We start from the raw sequence: 19,439 nt of genomic DNA, 5'->3' as shown, positions 1-19,439 counted from the left end.
GGGGAGGATTGACTTTTCTGTGTGTGGAATAAGGATTAAGATATTATTGTGATAGAAGGTCTGGTATTTATTCTCTCTTCTTTCTCTTCTCTTCCTTTATTCTCTTCTTTTGCATACAGTGGTAGCTCTGGATGTGAACGGGATCCATTCTGGAGCCCTGTTCACATCCTGAAGCGAACATGAAATGCGACTGCGCGTGCTGCGCTTTGCCACTTCCGCGCGACATCATTTTGAGCATCTGCGCAAGCTGCGAAACCCAGAAGTGACGTGCTCCATTACTTCCGGGTCTTCGTGGAGCGCAACCCGAAAATATTCATCCTGAAGAATACTTCAACCCGAGGTATGACTCTATTCTTGCTTCTTTCCTATTTATCTTCTTTAGATTAGTTTGGCTTTTATTGTCTTTTATGTTGAAAATTCTTAATAAAAATGATTTTTAAAAATGAAATTGAACTGCATAGGTAAATAAATGTTGTTCCTTTGCAGATTGACTTGAATTGAAGCTGGTCAGCAAATGGATGAATTTCACCTGATGTCATGGAAATGAGATAGGTAGGCAACCCTACTCACCTATCTACAGGGACAGAAGGAGGTTGGGATCCTGTTCCCCACCACGGCCTCAGAGGTACCTTGTTATGGTATTTGGCACCAGCTGAATTCATATATTTTTACCCAAGTTTTGGGGGGTGGCTGATTGGGTTTTGGCCACCAGCAACTGAGAAATTCCTGCCTGTGGTATGTCTATTTTATTTTATTTTAATCTGGTTTAAATTTCTTATACTGTGTTTTTATAGTTTTAATGTATAAGTAGCTATGTTTATAAACCACCCTGGGATCACATGTGGTAAAACAGTGGTGCACAAATCAAATAAAGAATACAAACAGAAACACACACACAAGCTATTTCAACAAGATCAAAGATGCCTTCATTTGAAAAAGAATATCAAACATTTTGCTAAACGTCCAGAATCATTTCTACCAAGTGATTCACCTAAATTTATCGAGACTGTATATTTTTCAGAAAGAATGAGACTGGTTTCATATGACAGTCGGTCATTAAAAAAATAATAATGAGGTACTAAACTATATAATAAGAAACTATGCCTAAAACAGGGATTCCAGCTAATTTACTAGTAAGTTCAGTCACATTTTAATGTCATATTTCATACTGTCATTTCTTTATTAGGCATTTAACGTAGTTTCTGTGGTGCTACTGATCTTGCAAGTGATCAGCCTCACTTCCTTTTGACTACTGTCTGGTCAGAGACAGAAATTACTAATTAATTAATTAATTACCGTATTTACTCGAATCTAATCCTCACCTTTTTTGGCCAAATTACGTTGTGAAAATTAAAGTGCACATTAGTTTTGATGGCATATTTACATTCGTCATCAAATACATTTTTGGGTTTCAAGGTTCTGAAAATCTAGGTGCGCGTTAGATTTGATGGCACGTTAGACTCGAGTAAATACAGTAATTAAATTTCTATATTGTCCTTTATCCAAGGATCACAGGGCAGTTTACACACTCTTCTCTCTCTAGATCTCATAACATAGTAACAAACAAAAATAATACCCGCCCTCCATTGTTTAATTAGCCAAAGGTCTGGGAGAAGAGGAATGTTTTTGCCTGGTGTAAAATGAGATGCTTTTTCTTTAATCAATAGATTGCAACTATAAAGCAAAACATGCACATGCAGAGCACTGGACACACTGACTTTTCTTCTAAGAAAATATTTCTTCTACCATGGGAATTGCAGGAAACATACAACAACTAAGGGACAAAAGTGGATTCTACTGAAGTTCCTAAGCTGTATTATTAATGGACAAACCAACAACATATACCCACCTGTGCTTTCTATTTTAATGATAAATTTGGAAGCAAGGTAAGGGAAACAGCTTCAACAGTATTCACATAACCAGGGAAGGATCATTTCAACCTTCACAGCCAACACTTACGGCTGTTTCAAAATCAGCTTCTGTTTACCTTAGGATTTTCCTTGATCAAATTAATTAGGGTTTATGAGTATCTCAGCAATACTATTTTCTACATAACTACATGTTCTGTGCTTTAATTTGATGCTTCATGTATCTCTCTGCCACCACCTAAAAGATTATCCAAACCTGGATCTGACTTGGCAGAAATCAGTGATGTTTTATCTTCTACCATTTATGCTTCACAATGGCTTCTACATTTATGTTAGAGCAAAAAACAAGTATAAAAAGTTGGCCAAACCTGAGAGACAACAAATACTCTTAAGCTTATACTTTAAAATTTACTTAAATCCTAGCACCCTTCGTGAACACAGTAAACAATTACTTTCCATGGCAATACTATTAAATGCCCTTGTTTTTAAGCTTTATCACAAAACGAAAAGTTACATCTTTATGACTTTCTTGCAGAAATTAAAATTGTAATAATACTGAAAAATGCATATAGTTTTCAGCACCTTACATATATTAAAAGCAATATAAAATAATTGAACTTTACCTTATGTTGGCAGGTGGACTAATGTTTGTCATACAGGAAGTCATTATTTCTGTAGTGAGGCTTTCAGCAAAGCTGACTCCATCCTGGCCAATTCCACTATCCGCTGTCAAACTTGTGTTGCTAAGCTGCCTTTCTGCTTTGTCAAAAACTGTAGCAACCACATTTTCAGCAAATACTACCTTCTCATCCATATTAATATGAATTTTTGGAATATCCAGGTGAAGAATGCGAGATTTCGGACAGATTCCACTTATTCTGGGAACCGGATGAACTTGAGAGTGGAGTTCTTGCCGAGTCAGCTGCAAAGATGAACTTCCAGCAGAGTATTGATGCTCCTTCATACTACAGTATCTGCAGGCTGTTGCAGAAAATGGAGACAACTGTTCTGCATATGTGGTTCTATCTCCATTTGTCCAGTTTTCAGTAGTTTGCAGCGTAGCAGATTCCAAGCTAGCTTCTAAAGTGTCATCTACTACCTTCCTAGCATACTGTTCAATGGCATGAATAATGCCATTTCTGTAGGTAGGTTCATTTAAACTGCCTGTACTATGATAAAGCTTTTGTTTGCAACAGAAAGGAGAAAGTGCTTTAGAAAATGTTGCTTTAAGATCAGTGACTTGGTCGTTCTTAGATTTTTTATACAAACAGGAATCAGTTAAAGATTTTGACAGACAAGCTCCTCTCGTTATTTTCCTTTTGACATCAGTTGTCATGCTACAAGCAAGGGATTCTGAAAAATCTAGCAACTTTGTACATTCAGTTCTGTGTGTGCTACATTTGTTTCCACAGGCTTGCTGCCCCAAATGACAAATGTTACCTTTTTTCTGTTTCTTTCCATCCACACCCGGATCAGCCTTACTGTTTACCTTTGAGCCCTCGGAGGGAGCTATTTTACTTTTATACTTCATCCTGAGTTTCCCAGCAGCTTCCTGCATTCCAGATTTTATAGATCGGTAAGCAAGTCTACTGGCAAACTGATCCATTATCAGTTCACCGTGGCCACCTTCTCTTTTCAGAATACGAATGATGTGATCTGCGTATTCATCAGTTACACTCTCACAACTTGGATATTTGGAGGTCAGACCTGGAGCTTCTGGGTGCTGGGGCAGAGAGAGTATAGAAGAGTCTGTCTCTCGAGACCCCTGGTCTGCCCAGGGACACCTCATGTCTTTGGACCAGCATTTATGAGTGCTTCTTTTGGGACGAACGCCATCTGCCCCGCAGTTCACTTGCTTCAGCCTTAGAAGCGTGCATTGTTTGGATTCAACTATTTTCTTAGCTTCACTAATGACCTTTCCAGCCATATTACCAGCATAAACCAACAACGAATGTAGGCTGGCTTCTGAAACGTTCGCAAATCCACTATGCCCACATCTTTTATTTTCCGCACTTATTGGAAAGCATTTATTATTCTCCATTTGAACCGCTTTATAATCTAAATGTGAAGCAGCCATTTCGGTTGCCACAGCAATTATGTGAGTGGCTAGATGATCAGCATATTCTGTTGTCCTTCCTGATGCTTTTGTTCTCTCATCCAAGGCTACAGGCCAATGCTCTTCATCTTCGCTGCTTTCAACTTCCTCAGAGAGAGACCGCATCAGTTTCAACATGAACTCTTCCTTTTCTAAGTCATGGCGTTCATTTTCATATACTCCACCGGTTTCTGATCGGTAAGGGGTAGAAGGGGGCGTCGCGGGTGCAAACTCCTTTGCTAGTTCACCTTTCAGTTTCTTTGATAGCTTTCTTAAATTCCACTCTGAACTCGTTTGGGTTGCTATTAAAGGTGTTGGTGGAGGCGTGTCTGGTAGGACACAAGGAGTTTCATCTCGCATACTCAATTTGTCTTCCATCTGAAATGCATCTTCACCGTTAGTTGCCACAGAAGGGAAGGCATTAATGCTAGGAAAAGTTCTTTCAGGACCAAATGTAGAGCAAAACGCAGAATGCCCGGCTGATTTGTATGTCTTGTGTTTTCCCAGTGGGTTGCTTAAGGATTTTGCTGAACAGCTTTCTGCATCTGGAAACTCTTCAGCAGGTTTCACAAAAGTCACTGCAGAACAAGGAGATGACGTGGATGTGGAAGTCCTGCAACCCACATGTCTCTTTTTCCCCTGAATGCCATCCTTAGACCCTGAAAGCAGACACCTATTAGAATAAACTGGCGATACATGAAATTTAGATGAGCTGTTCAAGGGCATCTGCTGCTGCCCTACAATTACTGGAATACTTTTGTTTGTTTCTGATGGTTTTATTGCACTATGCAATTCTTTCCTATTGCTTTTTTTACTGGTTCCCAATCCCACACAGTATGCTAATTTCTCACCGGTAACAGAACACGCAGATTTAGTTTCATCTACAGACTGTTTCACTATTCGCTTGGCTAAATAATTTGCAAACACATTCTCGCAGGCATCTTCACCAATGCATGGCAAATATGACGTTTTATCCAATTTTAGTATTTCTGTGTATTGCTCTGCATTTTTGGATGTCTTGGAAGAGGTTACTGCTTCATATGCCTCCGTTACAATCATATCTACCATTGTTCCAGAAAAATTACTGACGCTTGGCATCCTAGTTGTTAAGTCTGAAAATTTACTGACTTCAGGGCTATTTGCTTGCTTAAAGTCACTTTGTGTACATACAATATGTGCATTATATTCACTGTTCTGACTGCTATCTGTCATCAAGTAAACATTTCTAACGGATGTCACTTCATCTTGTCTTTTTTGTGTTGCACAACACCGCTCTGCTGATTTTTTATAAAATTTCAGACTGCCTGTTGACGCTGAATGTTTCCTTACCTGTATGTCATTAAATAAAATCTGATTTTGACAAAGTATGCTTCCAGCTAAGGGCACCGGGATTGAACTTGCAATGCCAGAAGTACAGAACAAAGCTTTATGGACAGTATATTCCTCCCTGAATTCCTGTATTGAATTCAAGGCTACTGGTTCTTGATCATGAAACTCAGAGGAAGCATTGGAGGCCTGTGTTGACTCCAAACTACTTTCTGCACCTATGTACTTTATATTGTCCGTGGAAATACTAATAGCTGCTTGTGTTGTAAATGCCACCTCAACCTGGGATAACTCAATAAAAGCTTCCTGAATAACCGACTCAGACAAGTCTTTGGAATATGACTGTATAACTTTATCATCATAATGGAAGGACCAGTTCTGAAAAGTTGTAGGAGTGGATGGGTGTGAAAACTGGCACACTTCCATGATCCCCTCAAAAATTAGTTCCTCAGCCAGGTTTGCTGCAAATTTCGCAACTGTGTTGGTAAATATTTGTTGCTTTACAGAATGTAGCTCTTTTAAAGCACCTGTTAACGCGTCACTCACCAAAAAGCCTGCTAGTCCATTAATAGCTTTCTTCTTCAGTGAAAAAGCTTGCTGCCTCCCAATCTCATAAAAAGCCATTTGAAAGATTGAAGAAGTCAGTTTTGCAGCCAAGTGACAGAGTGCATTAGTACATGAAGAAACACCTTTCTGAAGATCTTTAAAAGCACTGCCAAAACTCTTCTCAACGAGCTCTGATGCAAATTTCTGGATGTGGTCTTTAATCATTAGTGATTTGCATTTAGATTTTTGTCTGCTTTCTAATTCTTTTCCAGAAGTTTCCCCTTGGGTTTTTGCTGACTGGGCTGTTTCTTCTTTTGAGACAATCCTATTACTATTAGAAAATTCCTGTGTGCATCTACATGATGATGGAGATCTGGAATTAAAGACCGAACCTAAGATTTCAAAGGAAATATTATTTGCAAAATCTGAGTATGGGTGACAAACTAGATTGTGCTTTTGGTTAATGGCATCTCTACTGACACCCAACTGACAAGGACACTCTGTTGAAAGACAACTGCCTAATGGACTGAAAGCTGAAGATCTGATAGGGCTGAACAAGCCTCCACTGTCATCCCCTGATGTTTTCAGTGGCCGGGGGGAATCAGGGACATCCAAGAGGTTGCTATATGGAGATTCTGGTTTGCGAGGCGTTGGCTTCCTCACATTGGCTGGAAGAGTGGGATGATCAACCTTGAACCTTTGAGGATTCATTGCAGCGGTTGCAGAGCGTGGCCTTTTATGCGAAATCATTTTCATATGAGATGGATGTTGAAGGACAGGACCCCTAGCATGTTTACAACCACTCTCCAGTGTTTGTTCTTGTTCATCAAATTGGTCAAAGCTATCGAAAAATTCACTTACTTCAGAATCTGAATCCTCTATGCCATCTTTCATTACTGGGATTTTTGGTAGCTGAAGTTTTGCTTTTAGGCTTCTCTGATACCCTTCTTCATCTAAGAAAATAATAGGGCTTGGGCTAGAACAATCTGACTCTGATGATTCAGCAGGAGAGGAAGAAAACAGTGTTTTACATAAAGTGTTAACATTCTGATCAGAAGAATTCTGTGGCCTGAAGAAACTCCTCTGCAGCCAAGGATCCGAAACAGAAGTTGTGACAGAATTTCTTACAGAAGACGACAATTCTTTTAATTCCAAGATGTTAACTAGAGAAGCTGATGACTTGACAGATGGCTTCCGTTGTAGAAAATGAAACTTTGGATCAAGAGATTCCAAACGTTGAACAGAGATGGTCTGCAAAGCAGCATCTTGAAGTTTCTCAGGTGTAACTTGGCCTGTGCCAACAGGGAGGGAAAGGAACAGTTAACATACAGTACATCTGAAAGCAAAAGATTGCAGCTGTAGCAGAAAGAGGCTAATAGCATAAAATGTACTTGAATTTTGGTCTGATCAAAGATTGGAGAGCCCAATCCTATTCATGGTTACTCAAAAGTAAGACTTATTTCATTCAACAGGGTTTATTCCCAAGTAAATATGAACAGGATAAGAAGTAGAATTCTCAGTGAAATTCTCCCAAGTTGGGCTCAAAGAAGAACTCTGAAGGCTTGGAAAAGCCCACCTCGAGTATGCAGCGAGCATAAATTATGGCCACATAAGAATTCCTGTTTTTATTCTTGACCAGCATTTCCCATGTCCAAAATGACCCGATCCCCCGACCCCCGCTTCCCTTTATTTACCTGGCCAATGGCGCCAGTACCAGAGACACCTGTGTAGCACAGGGAGGTCTGCCCTTCCCTCATTTCCTGTCTACCTGGTGCACAGTTTACACAGTGGCCCAGTTCACATGTCATGCTAAGCCAAACCATGGTTTAACATGAATGAGTGCTGGGCATTGGAAGAGGAGCTCATAGCTATATTACTTCTCCCCGGTTGTTTTGCTGCTTCATTATGCTGAGCTAAGCCATGATTTGGCATAGCGTGTCATCCAGACCTGGGCTTGTGGTTTAGCTCTCCCAGACAAACAATGAGCCACAAACCATAGGAAAACCTTTGTTTACAGCTCACAGTTAGTCTGGAAAGAGATAAACCAGGAGCCCAGGTTCGGATTTCATACCTAGCCAAACTATGGCTTCATTCAGCATGGCGCAGTAGAAAGACCATGGTGGAGGAAAGTGGCTTCTATAGTCTGTATGTTCATGTCAAGCCATGGTTTGGCTCAGCATGATGTATCAGAACAACTGGGCAAGAGGGATGACACAGACTTCTCTCCTCCCTTCTGCTGGCCAGGTAAGAGAAAGGCAAAATGATATTTGGAGGAGAGGAGCACTGAAGAGGAGGCTGTTTTGGGGACAGTCCTCTGTCCGTCTCAGAAAACCTAACGTCCTTCCAGTTTTGTTGAAAAAGAGCTTGGATCAACTCTGTGGTGAGATGGAAAGAACCTGCCCATCTTTACTTAAGAAGCTACTAAAATCTGAAAGTATCAACAACTTATATATCTCCTTTAGTAGAAAAGGCTAAGACTGATAATTTAGATTGACCGCTTGGATTCTACTTCAAGAACATCTTATATTTATGCAATCACAACTGTTGCTTCAAGAAAAAGGCCAGAGATTACACAAGATTTACCAAATTTGAGCAAGCATAGTCAATTATTGTTTATTAGATGGGTCATTCCAAAAAATCAGAGTTCATCACAGGGGCTAGTATTGCCTGATAGGTTTTTAAATATATATATATATAAGATACATAAATCAATAGACTACTGTATATACAAGTATTTCACTTTTAAAAAGCTAATCATGGTATTCAATCCCTTTAAATCCCAACTTATTTACGCTATCAGAATTTTGCAGGAACACTAACCAGAGTTTATCATTTTTGTGGGCTCATCTTCATCTAAATGTTCTAACGCAGTAACAAAATCATCCTCAATCGATGACACTGACTGATTAGTATCATCATCCTCAGCATGGGGTATGACGGACAGGTGCTTCTGCAATGAGCGTATTTCCACAGTACATCTTATACCAGCAGCATATTTACTCAGTAAAGTAAATAACGAATCCACTTCATGTCTTGCAAATGATGGAGACAATTTCATCACACACAGAATCCGTGAGGGGTAATTCTTGAGAAAGAGAGAGAGAAAATGTAATTTTACCCATTCAAAGATTATTCCTTCTTTTCTAAACTGCAGTGACATCAGTTGAGAAAATAAAGTGAAGTTTCTGCTAATAATTTCAAAAAAATGAAAAGTATATTCCCTGAGTATAATGGGGGGGAAGTATTGACAAGTTTCCATTATCAAAATAATGACTTAACTTTTTCAGCAACTCTCCCAGTGTGTATACATAAGCCTTTGACAATTTGTAGAACTAATACACACACACATTTCATATTTTATATTCAGAATGTTGTGTCACATTAATACAATTAATTTGAAAGGCAAATTAAATGAAGTATACCACCAATCATACATTTTTGTATTTTAAATCGCTCTTACCTTCTGCTTAAGAACACTGGTCTCCAATGGTTTATGAATATCCTTTAGGAAAATGACATCATTTTCATGTAAAGTGCACAAATGGAGGGATTTCAGAAGATCTGGGAGCTCAACAGACATGGCTGCCAATTCCTAAACCAAACACAGAGAATAATACACTCATGCTAGGAAAACTTTCCTTTAATGTCAGAGGACTTGTGGCAAACCCAGCCGAGCATTCTTTCACCCAGCGCCTCCCAATCACCTCCAAACAAGGTTTGGATGCAGAGGTTATTGTGCTGGAGTATCACCAGTGGGCATATATCATGATGCTTTGCCAGTTTGCTCTGACAGTCAACTAAGATATCTTATGCAGACACCATACCTTAGGAGCAACAGCTGTCTCATCAGCAAAGCACAGAAATGTGACCTGTAATAGAAATACATATATGTTATATAAGTAAATAGAATTATATTAAAGCTTTCAATTCTACACTATATAGTGTTCCTAAACATTAGGAAGAACTTCCTGACAGTAAGAGCTGTTTGACAGTGGAATTTGCTGCCAAGGAGTGTGGTGGACCTTCTTTGGAGGTCTTTAAGCAGAGGCTTGACAACCATATGTCAGGAGTGCTCTGATGGTGTTTCCTGCTTGGCAGGGGGTTGGACTCGATGGCCCTTGTGGTCTCTTCCAACTCTATGATTCTATGATTCTATGATTCTATATGTAGAACTATAAAGATATAGAATAGAACATGGATTTCCTCTAACACACATTTTACCAGGAGGAGATGGGTGGGTGTACTTTATTACAGTGGTGCCCCGCAAGACGAATGCCTCGCAAGACGAAAAACCCGCTAGATGAAAGGGTTTTCGTCTGCGCTTCGCAAGACGAATTTCCCTATGGGCTTGCTTCGCAAGATGAAAACGTCTTGCGAGTCTTGCGATTTTTTCCGCTTCCCCCCCTTTTTCTAAGCCACTAAGCCGCTAATAGCCTTTTAGCCGCTAAGCCTTTAATAGCCGCTAAACCGCTAATAGCACTAATCTGCTAAGCCGCTAATAGGGTTGCTTCGCAAGACGAAAAAACCGCTAGACGAAGAGACTCGCGGAACGGATTATTTTCGTCTTGCGAGGCACCACTGTACTTATCCATATACCCAGAGTGCATACTATTTCTGTTATTATTATGCAATGTGGCACTGGACATAAGTGGGCTGCCCAGTACCTTTCTGTGAGGTGTACATGGGTCACATAATGAACAAATTTGTGCATCTGAGATTCTGAAGGGGTATGCATACCCCCGACACACACCCTTGTATGTCACCTGCAAAAAATGACAAGGAAAACAGCGGGCAAAGAAGCTCAAAGAGATACTGTTGTGCTACAGCCAGGAATCTACCCTTACCTAGGCAATTCAGCAGGGTAAACCCAGACCAGAAGACTGAGCAATTGTTTGATTACACTCAATTGTTCAGTAAGTATTTTTAAAAATCTGAAAATTGTTCTGTACTCCAATTTATTATTTGGTTTTATTTTTAGAATAAGTTTTTGAAGATTCACTATGCAAAACTTTCCCCACAACATTATAATGGAAGGTTATTTGTCTGCTCACAATGCATTTGGGTAAAAGGTATCATAACCTGGTTATCACGGAGCACGTTTTCATCTATGTTCAGCACTATTCCTGCCACTTCCCAGAGGAGGAAGAAACAAGTGGTGGTGGAAAGTGACTCCTTACTGAGGGGGACAGAGGCAGCAGTGTGTAGAGGTAACAGGATATCCCGGGAGGTGTGCTGTCTTCCAGGTAAAAAGATTCAAGATATGACAGACAAGTTGCCAAGTCTTATAAAGCCTGCTGACTTTTACCCTTTCCTTCTGATTCATGGGGGTACAAATGATACTGACAGACACAGCCTTCAACATGCAGCAAGGGACTATGAGGCTCTGGGTAGGAAGGTGAAGGTCCTAGGAGTACAGGTGGTTTTTTCATCACTCCTTTCTGTTGAAGGTCGTGACCCAGGAGGAGAGAGGAAAATACTAGAAAGAAAAAACTGGCTGTGCTGGTGTTGTTGTTGGGAAAGATATGGTTTCTCGGATCATGGTTTCTGCTATTGCACCTCACAGTACATTATTATTAAGACAGTGACTGGCAACAATGTGTTTTCTAAGAGTCTTGTGAACCTGATCTTGAGAGCTTTCAACTAAATCCTGAGAGGGAGGGAGACAATATTACAGACAACAGGGGAAACCTGGTACTGGGGACTTCACAGGAATGGTGCTACAGGAACCTACTAATGGGTAGAAAAGACAAGAAGGAAGCTGCTGGATGGAATAACTCATGGTTTCAGTTTTCTCTATACTGATGCATACAGCATGGGAAACAAGCAAGACGAATTTGAGTTCTTACTAAAAGGTAAAGGGACCCTTGACCATTAGGTCCAGTCATGACCAACTTTGGGGTTGCGGCGCTCATCTTGCTTTATTGGCCGAGGGAGCCAGCGTACAGCTTCCGGGTCATGTGGCCAGCATGACTAAGCTGCTTCTGGCGAACCAGAGCAGCGCATAGAAATGCCATTTACCTTCCCGCCAGAGCGGTACCTATTGATCTACTTGCACTTTGACGTGCTTTCAAATTGCTAGGTGGGCAGGAGCAGGGATCGAGCAACGGGAGCTCACCCCGTCACGGGGTTTTGAACTGCCGACCTTCTGATCGGCAAGCCCTAGGCTCTGTGGTTTAACCCACAGCGCCACCCATGTCCCCTGAGTTCTTACTACAGTAAGTGCTTACTACAGGATAGGAAATATTACCTAATAGGCATTACTGAAACATGGTGGGATGAGACTCACGACTGGGATGTAGAAACCTGCTCAAAAAGAATAGACCAAGCAGGAAGGGAGAAGGAGAAGGAATAGCATTATATAAGAATGATGTGTACACCTGTGAAGATATCTATGACCTGGAGCATGGAAGGCAGACTGAGAATATTTGGGTAAAAATTGTAAGAGAGGGAAACAACAGTGACCTTACTTTGGGTGTCTGCTACACTCCTCGAAGCTAGACTGAAGACTTGGATGCTCCCTTACTACAGCAGTTTACAGCAGATTACCAAACACTCAGAATGATATCTGTTGAATATCTATTGGAACTCAAACATTGCCAAGTATGTAAGGTCTACTAAATTCCTCCATGTGGTCCACCAAGAATATAAGATCTACAAAATGCTATGCTTAGCTGCATCAACAGAAGTATAGTGTCCTGATAAAGGGAATTAATAGTACCACTCTATTCTACCTTGGTCAGACCACACCTGGAGTCCTGTGTCCAGTTCTGAGCACCACAATTTAAGAAGGGTATTGACAAGCTGGAACATGTGCAGAGCAGGCCAACCAAAATGATCAAGGGTCTGGAAACCAAGCATTACAAGGAGTAGTTGAGGGGGTTGGGTATGTTTAGCCTGGAAAAGAGGAGACTGAGTGAAGATATGATAGGCATCTTCAAATAGCAATGGGTTATTACATGGACGATGGAGCAATCTTCTTTTCTCCTGCTCCAGAGAGTAGGATACAAACCAATGGAATCAAGTTACAAGAAAGAAGACTCTGAATAAGTATTAGGAAGAACTTTCTGACAGTAAGAGCCATCTGACGGTGGAATGGATTATCTCATATGGTGGTACACTCTCCTTCATTTGAGATTTTTAAGCAGAGGTTAGTTGCACATCTCTACAATTCTGTATGGATACCATTTTGTATCAAGATAGCAGGCCACACCTTTCAAAACTACACAGATTTTTTGCTTCTTAGAATTCCCAAGCAACATCAGTTACAAGGTGGCTAGTTAATTATACAAAACATAGCACAAGCCTCCACTGCTAGTAGTATACTCAAGCAGCACTCATTTATGATGTCTTTATAATGAGCATAAAATCAATATTTGCTAGCATGGATGTAAGTGAAAAGCATTTTTCAAATTTATTTTTAAAAAACCTGATGTGTAAAAAAAAAGCCAAACCTCATTGAAATTGTCTTTCTCCGCCTTCAACTCTTCTGCTGATACTGTGCATAATTCTTTTTCACTTTGCAGCAATGCCTTCATGGGAGGCATTGAACATTCACCAAAGCTCTGGAAAAAGAAAACAGGAAATGAAAACACACCATATATTTTTCTAGCCTTTTAAGATTCAGGTTTTACGCCAGGTAACTAGATGTGTACATACACTCAATTCAGTCTAAAGGTAAAGGTACTCCTGACTGTTAGAGGTCTAGTTGCAGACCAATGGATATTTGAAAAGCCAAGAATATAACATAATCTGAAATATTATGTCAAACCTTTATCATGGCTACAAGACGGTACAAGATAGATTTATTCAACAATAGGATAGCCAAAAGAACAAGACCTCACCTTTCTCACTGGTACCCTTGACATCCTATGACTGCTTCGGATCCTGATATGGCCATCCATTGCTTACTTTTTGTTTCTAATGAGGAATCCAACAACTTCTAAAAAAAAACAAAAGGAGATAGCAATAGGATAACTTGACGAAATCAACTGTTGTTTACATTTTTTAAAAATCATTTTGCTAAAAACAATGAGGGGTGTGAATAGCAGAAAATTAAATGAATATAAACGGCATACTAGCCAGACAGCTTTACCATTAGCAAATAGTCAGGCTTATTTGACTAGGGATATGATCCTCACTATGGGAGAGACTCACTACAGGAGAGGTTCTGGTGTTGCAGATAACACAGGAACACATCTCTCGGATCATATATTTTTTTGTACCGGATGCAGAGAATCCCTTGTTTTAATTTGCAATAGCTGAAAGCTGTTTTTAGAAAACTCAGGAGACAGAGTCCATATTACTCAAAGAAACTCAGAGAGAATATGCTTGGAGAAACTAACAGCTTAGCAAGAAAATACTTAAAAGGGTACAATTTGTTAGCAGCAACAACTCAAACCCTCATTTCTGTCTAGGAGAGGAAAGCTCCCCATTTCAAATGCAGTAAGAAACAAAGTGTAACTCTGAAAAATCTGGGTTTCTAAGGTAAGCTAAATACTATACCTTTAGAACATGGAAACACCTCCACTTGCAACTGGAGATTTTACCAGGTTTTATTCCTCCCAATGCATTGACTATGAGTAATAAAATTGCAATAATTCAGTGCCAAACAAAATAATATCTGACCAGTCTAGCACTGCCATTCCCCAGCTGGTTCTGTTTACTTCCTGACTGAATATGAGTAACATGAATAGTATAACTGCAAGCCAAAAAAATGTGTTCCCCTGCCAGATGCCAGAAACTTGAACGAAATCAAAATTTGGGGTGGGATTTGGAGTTGGCTTCTGGAGGACAAAACAAATAAGCTTTTTTTTATTGCTAATCCTTCTATAAACACACTTATTCATAATGCAACTGTAATTATTAAAATATAAAAGGTGCTAGATAGCACTTAAATTTTAGATGCATGAACAGAGCTTCGATGCACTAACTAATCTGATTATAATACTTTGATGAAGAAGTAAATAAACAACTGGTATAGTGTGGTAGCTAAGAATCACAAAGTTCCTAGTTTGAATATTGCTACTGCTATGAAATTCCTAGTCTGCATGGTCAGGCTGAAAAATGAATGACATTCGCCAGTGGCCAGCAAAGAGAGTGTGGGGGAACCTGGGTCTTCAACCTTAGCAACTGCATGGCAACCAGAACAGAACACTTACATGAGTTTGTGTGTAAACGGGTTTTTGCTTACGAGGGGGCGGGGGGTGGGGAGCTAAGAAGCAGGTGGTCAATGCCAGCAATTTGGACTTTCACTACTTAAACATCAGAAATTTGGGGCCTATACAAAAGGAAGATGTTCCCATGCAGGTGCAGAGAACAATATTGAGACAATTCAAAGCTGAATCTTGGCAGGGAAGAACTGCCAAGCCATTTGGATTTCTGACTGAGGCAGTGCCTCATCAGCCCATGTGTATATAAACAAAGCTGACTCTCAATGTCATTTCAGAGAACCAATCCACAAAAAGAATCACAATTTTTGAGGGTACTGCACAGCAGAGGTTTTGAAAAGGAGCACTTGAGGGCAGCACTTCATTCTCCCATCTTACTATATTTTTTTTCAAGGCTCCCTGGCCAAGATCCTATTTGTGAGTATTTTCCCCCTCCTTAGCGCATGGATTAGGGTTAGTTAACTAAATAGGGTAATTCCTTCACTCTAAACTCTATCCCCCTTTTCCAGGACTTCTTCTTCACAAGGAACCTTTGGACCTTCATTTTTAGGCTGGTTTTGTCCTCATATTCCTTTGCAATGGAAGACCACATGTTGTGTTCTGTTCATCTGCTATCCTTTCATTCATTTTAGCAAAGAAAGATTCCTGAATGATGTTACTCAGGCCTGATCCACTTGGCACACAAGCACTATGCAATTCCATCACCAGACTGAATGGTGACAATATACCTGACTGAAAATGGTGAGCAACGGCTATTTAGCAAAATATCTGACAGAGGAGAAGAGGTACCAGGAATAAATGAGCAGTTTGCAACTGCTGTGCACCTGTCAGGTAAATTACCATCTTTTGTAAGGCCAATTTTTAAAATTAAGAGTTTTCTAATTACACAGAAGTCTGCAAAGAATGCTTAATTTTCAAAACAGGTTAGATGGCTCTAGTCTGGTTAGAAACTGCACTCTGTCACCTTGAAATCTCCTCCCCATCCCCTGCATTTCAAACGAGTATGGGAGGCTGTTGTTACCTGGCAATGAGAAAAACGTACTCTGTCCAGTTCCTTTTAGTCTTTTTATTACTTTTAGTCTTTTTATTACTTCAGGTCTACTGGGACAGAGGTCTTGTACTAAGAGAGTTTCCAAGGGTGCAACCAGGCTCAACAGACAGTTAAATATAACTTGAATTGCATATATACATACAATTCACTAGCAACAGCTGGCTCAATAAGTTATAACCTTACTAATATTTTCATGGTGTGTTGCACAGTGCAATTCTATACTTAAAAGTAAGTCCTATACCACTGAGATATTACATCTATCAGGATGGTCACCAGAAAACTACGTGAAGTAGGAGCAATTATGTATTTTCAACAAATAGGCACCAACATTTATTGGCAAATCATACTTGTCCTTTTGCATTCTATATATTGATGGTGAATTTTGATATAGACAACCCCCAATTTACGATGGGTTTGTGTGCCAGGTCATTGTGCACGATGGCAGAGCATGCCTAAGACCATAATGCCCCCCCATTCCACCAACTTCTGCATGCATGCAGTTGTGCACATATCGAATGTACATAAATTGGTCATTGCCTGTACAGGGTAAGAACAACCATAGTTGCTGAGATTTTATATTCTACAAGTATTTCAATATACAGAAACCCCATTCCTCTTTACATCTAGTCACCTAGGCACCTCAGTTTTTAAAGGCATAAGGTACACAACAGGCTGAAAGAGCTGACACCAAGCTGACTGACTCTATACAGTACTCTTGTCAACCCAGTTTAGCTCAATTTATAATAGCTTCATCATATGGTTTTAATTCAATCATTTTTCTTTTTTTACTACCATAACATTATACAGTTCTTAAAAGTATTATATAGCAAAAATCTAAGCAGAGTGTGGCTTGTAGAAGTTGTCTTTAGTCACTGAGCTAGCACCTGGCATAGTGGAGCAAATGCCAGCGTCCACTGAAAAAAAAGTTTTGTATTTTTTAATGGCCTGGTGCTGTAGAGACACATGCTGTAGAGACACATGCTGGACCAGGCAGGCACAACAATTTTCCTTGTTGCCAAAGCCTCAGGGCCTCACCAAAGAAATGCAGTCCGGGATTGTGGGCAAAATTGTCCCATTTTCTCTCTCCCCCCATTGTTATTTGCCCCAAAGATGCCATGGGGCACCTTCATGGAGAAACTGCAACTTTGGAGGAGGGGGGTTGCTAAAAAGTGATGTGGGGAAAGAAAGGTCCTCCTCTTGTGCTATGGTCTCAGTCCAGATGAGACGACTTTATGCAGGTAGTGGGGAGAAGGGGCACGTTTATGTTTTCTGCTACCAACTTACTAGGTGGCTTCAGACAAGCCATTATCTCCCACTCTTTTAATATAAGGATGGCTATGGCTACCTAAGATGCACATGGACTTCTACTGGGTGGCAAAGAGACGCGGGTGGTGCTGTGGTCTAAACCACTGAGCCTCTTGGGCTTGCCAATCAGAAGGTTGGCAATTCGAATCCGCACAACGGGGTGAGCTCCCGTTGCTCTGTCCCAGCTCCTACCAACCTAGAAGTTCGAAAGCACACCAGTGCAAGTAGGTAAATAGGTACCGCTGTGGTGGGAATGCAAATGACGTTTCCATGCGCTCTGGCACTTGTCATGGTGTCCTGTTGCACCAGAAGCGGTTTAGTCATGCTGGCCACATGACCTGGAAAGCTGTCTGTGGACAAACGCCAGCTCCCTCAGCCTGAAAAGCGAGATGAGTGCCGCACCTGTCGTCTTTGACTGGACTTAACCATCCAGGGGTCCTTTATCTTTTACCTTTAACTACTGGGTGGTAAGCAGAGCTTACTTCTGGGTTTTGGGGGTCGCGCATGCGCAGAAGCGCTAAATCACAGATGTGCCGCTGTGGGTTGCGAACGTGCATCCCGCACAGATCATGTTCGCAACCCGAGCATCCACTGTATTAACATTTATTGAATTTATACACCGCCCTATACCCAGAGGTCTCAGGGTGGTGCACAGAACAAAATTATTAGCCACTGAGTCCGTTCTGAGGCCTTGTTACTTGCACAGGAGGCACTGAACGACTCTGGAGCAGGTTACCTAAAAGGCTGACTTCCAATGCAATGCCCAGTAAGGGCACCAACAGACACGGACCCCTGTGAGTTGCGTCCTGGCCTGAGGATTACTGGCCTGCGCAGCAGAAGCAGGCTGGGGTGGCGAGATGCCCATGCTGTGCTGGAACAGGAGAAGCCCCATCTTTACTGCCTTCCTGCCGGGTCTGACAAAGGCCTTGACTTGACCTCTTGGCCACTCTCTTCGGTTCAAACAGTTGCGCAATCCCAAAGTAGATCGTTTTGCTGCGTACGTTCCCGTTGTGTTTTAATTGTGGTGTATCTTTAATTACTCTGTATTTTAATAATGTTATGTGATTGCGATTGTGTGTGTGTATACAGTGGTACTTCAGGTTACATACGCTTCAGGTTACAGACTCCGCTAACCCAGAAATAGTACCTCAGGTTAAGAACTTTGTTTCAGGATGAGAACAGAAATCGTGCTCTGGCGGTGCGGCAGGCCCCATTAGCTAAAGTGGTGCTTCAGGTTAAGAACAGCTTCAGGTTAAGAACGGACCTGCAGAACGAATTAACTACTTAACCCAAGGTACCACTGTATAGATATATGTGTGTGTGTTTATATCTATAATTATTGGTAATAATAAATAACATCTATTATAAATAATAATGATTGCCCCAAGTGGATAAGACATAATATTCATTACAATTATAGTGATTATTTATTAAATAGTTACACATATATCCACACACACGCACACCCCATTTATATAAAAAATAACAGTTTTGTAAAGTGCTCCGAAGCCACCTGAGCACTGAGCTAATTTACTGCTCCTACTAGGAATAAGAAAAGCAGCGGGCAAAGCGGGGTCGGGGGCGCGCTCGGAAGGGCCTTGCGACCCCCCCCCGGTGACCTACAGACCCCCCTCCCCCCGGTGCAGCTGCGAGGAGCATCCTCATCATCATCATCCTCATGGGTGTCGTGGCCGCTGTTCCTCTTCCTGCCCCCCCCCGGCCGGAATGAGGGAAAGGGGGGAGGGGTCCGGAGTGACGTCACGAGTGGCAGTAAGGAGCGGGGGGGGGAGGAAGGCCGAGAGGCGGGCGGGGGGAGGGGGCGCCGGACCGTTGCTCTGAGGGGGAGGGCGGGGGGCGCGCGCAGCCCTTCCCCCCCCCATCCCCGGAGTCACCTGTCCCTTTTCAAGGGGGTCTCGACGCCCCCTCGCCCGGCTCAATTCCGCCCGCCCCGCCCTCCTCACCTGAGGCGTTTCCTTCCTTCCCCCCACAACTCGCGGACCATCGCCTTCGCCGCCGCCTCCTCCTTCTCCGCCTCCTCCTTCTCGCGAGAACACACACAGGGACGCGTTCGCCGCCGCCGC

The 19,439-nt window shown here is 41.5% G+C and overlaps 1 protein-coding gene and 1 long non-coding RNA gene across 7 annotated transcripts in view; one reads left to right on the top strand and one right to left on the bottom strand.

Moving 5' to 3' along the window:
• Positions 1-19,439, bottom strand: part of AKAP11 (A-kinase anchoring protein 11) — a 41,269-nt gene extending 21,830 nt beyond the window's left edge. For 4 of the 6 annotated variants that reach the window (XM_081917695.1, XM_081917697.1, XM_081917698.1 and 1 more), the window contains exons 1-7: positions 19,320-19,439; positions 13,677-13,774; positions 13,287-13,397; positions 9,660-9,704; positions 9,296-9,427; positions 8,656-8,920; positions 2,492-7,127 (exon numbers count right to left, since the gene is read on the bottom strand). In XM_081917695.1, the coding sequence (XP_081773821.1) occupies positions 2,492-7,127; positions 8,656-8,920; positions 9,296-9,427; positions 9,660-9,704; positions 13,287-13,397; positions 13,677-13,736 (5,249 nt within the window). In that variant the 5' untranslated portion in view covers positions 13,737-13,774; positions 19,320-19,439. Of the gene's footprint in view, positions 1-2,155; positions 2,190-2,491; positions 7,128-8,655; positions 8,921-9,295; positions 9,428-9,659; positions 9,705-13,286; positions 13,398-13,676; positions 13,775-14,337; positions 14,409-19,319 lie in introns of those variants that run through there. The other 2 variants (XM_081917696.1, XM_081917700.1) reach the window with 2 other exon arrangements.
• Positions 1,183-2,217, top strand: LOC309373638. The gene is made up of 2 exons (XR_014170118.1): positions 1,183-1,340; positions 1,417-2,217. It is a non-coding gene; the product is annotated as an uncharacterized lncRNA (long non-coding RNA).

The sequence above is a fragment of the Podarcis melisellensis genome (genome assembly GCF_964234715.1).
Source record: "Podarcis melisellensis genome assembly, chromosome: 7".
In the NCBI taxonomy this organism is placed as follows: domain Eukaryota; kingdom Metazoa; phylum Chordata; class Lepidosauria; order Squamata; family Lacertidae; genus Podarcis; species Podarcis melisellensis.
The sequence above is the reverse complement of the archived record's forward strand: the minus strand, read 5'-3'. Positions and strand labels throughout refer to the sequence as shown.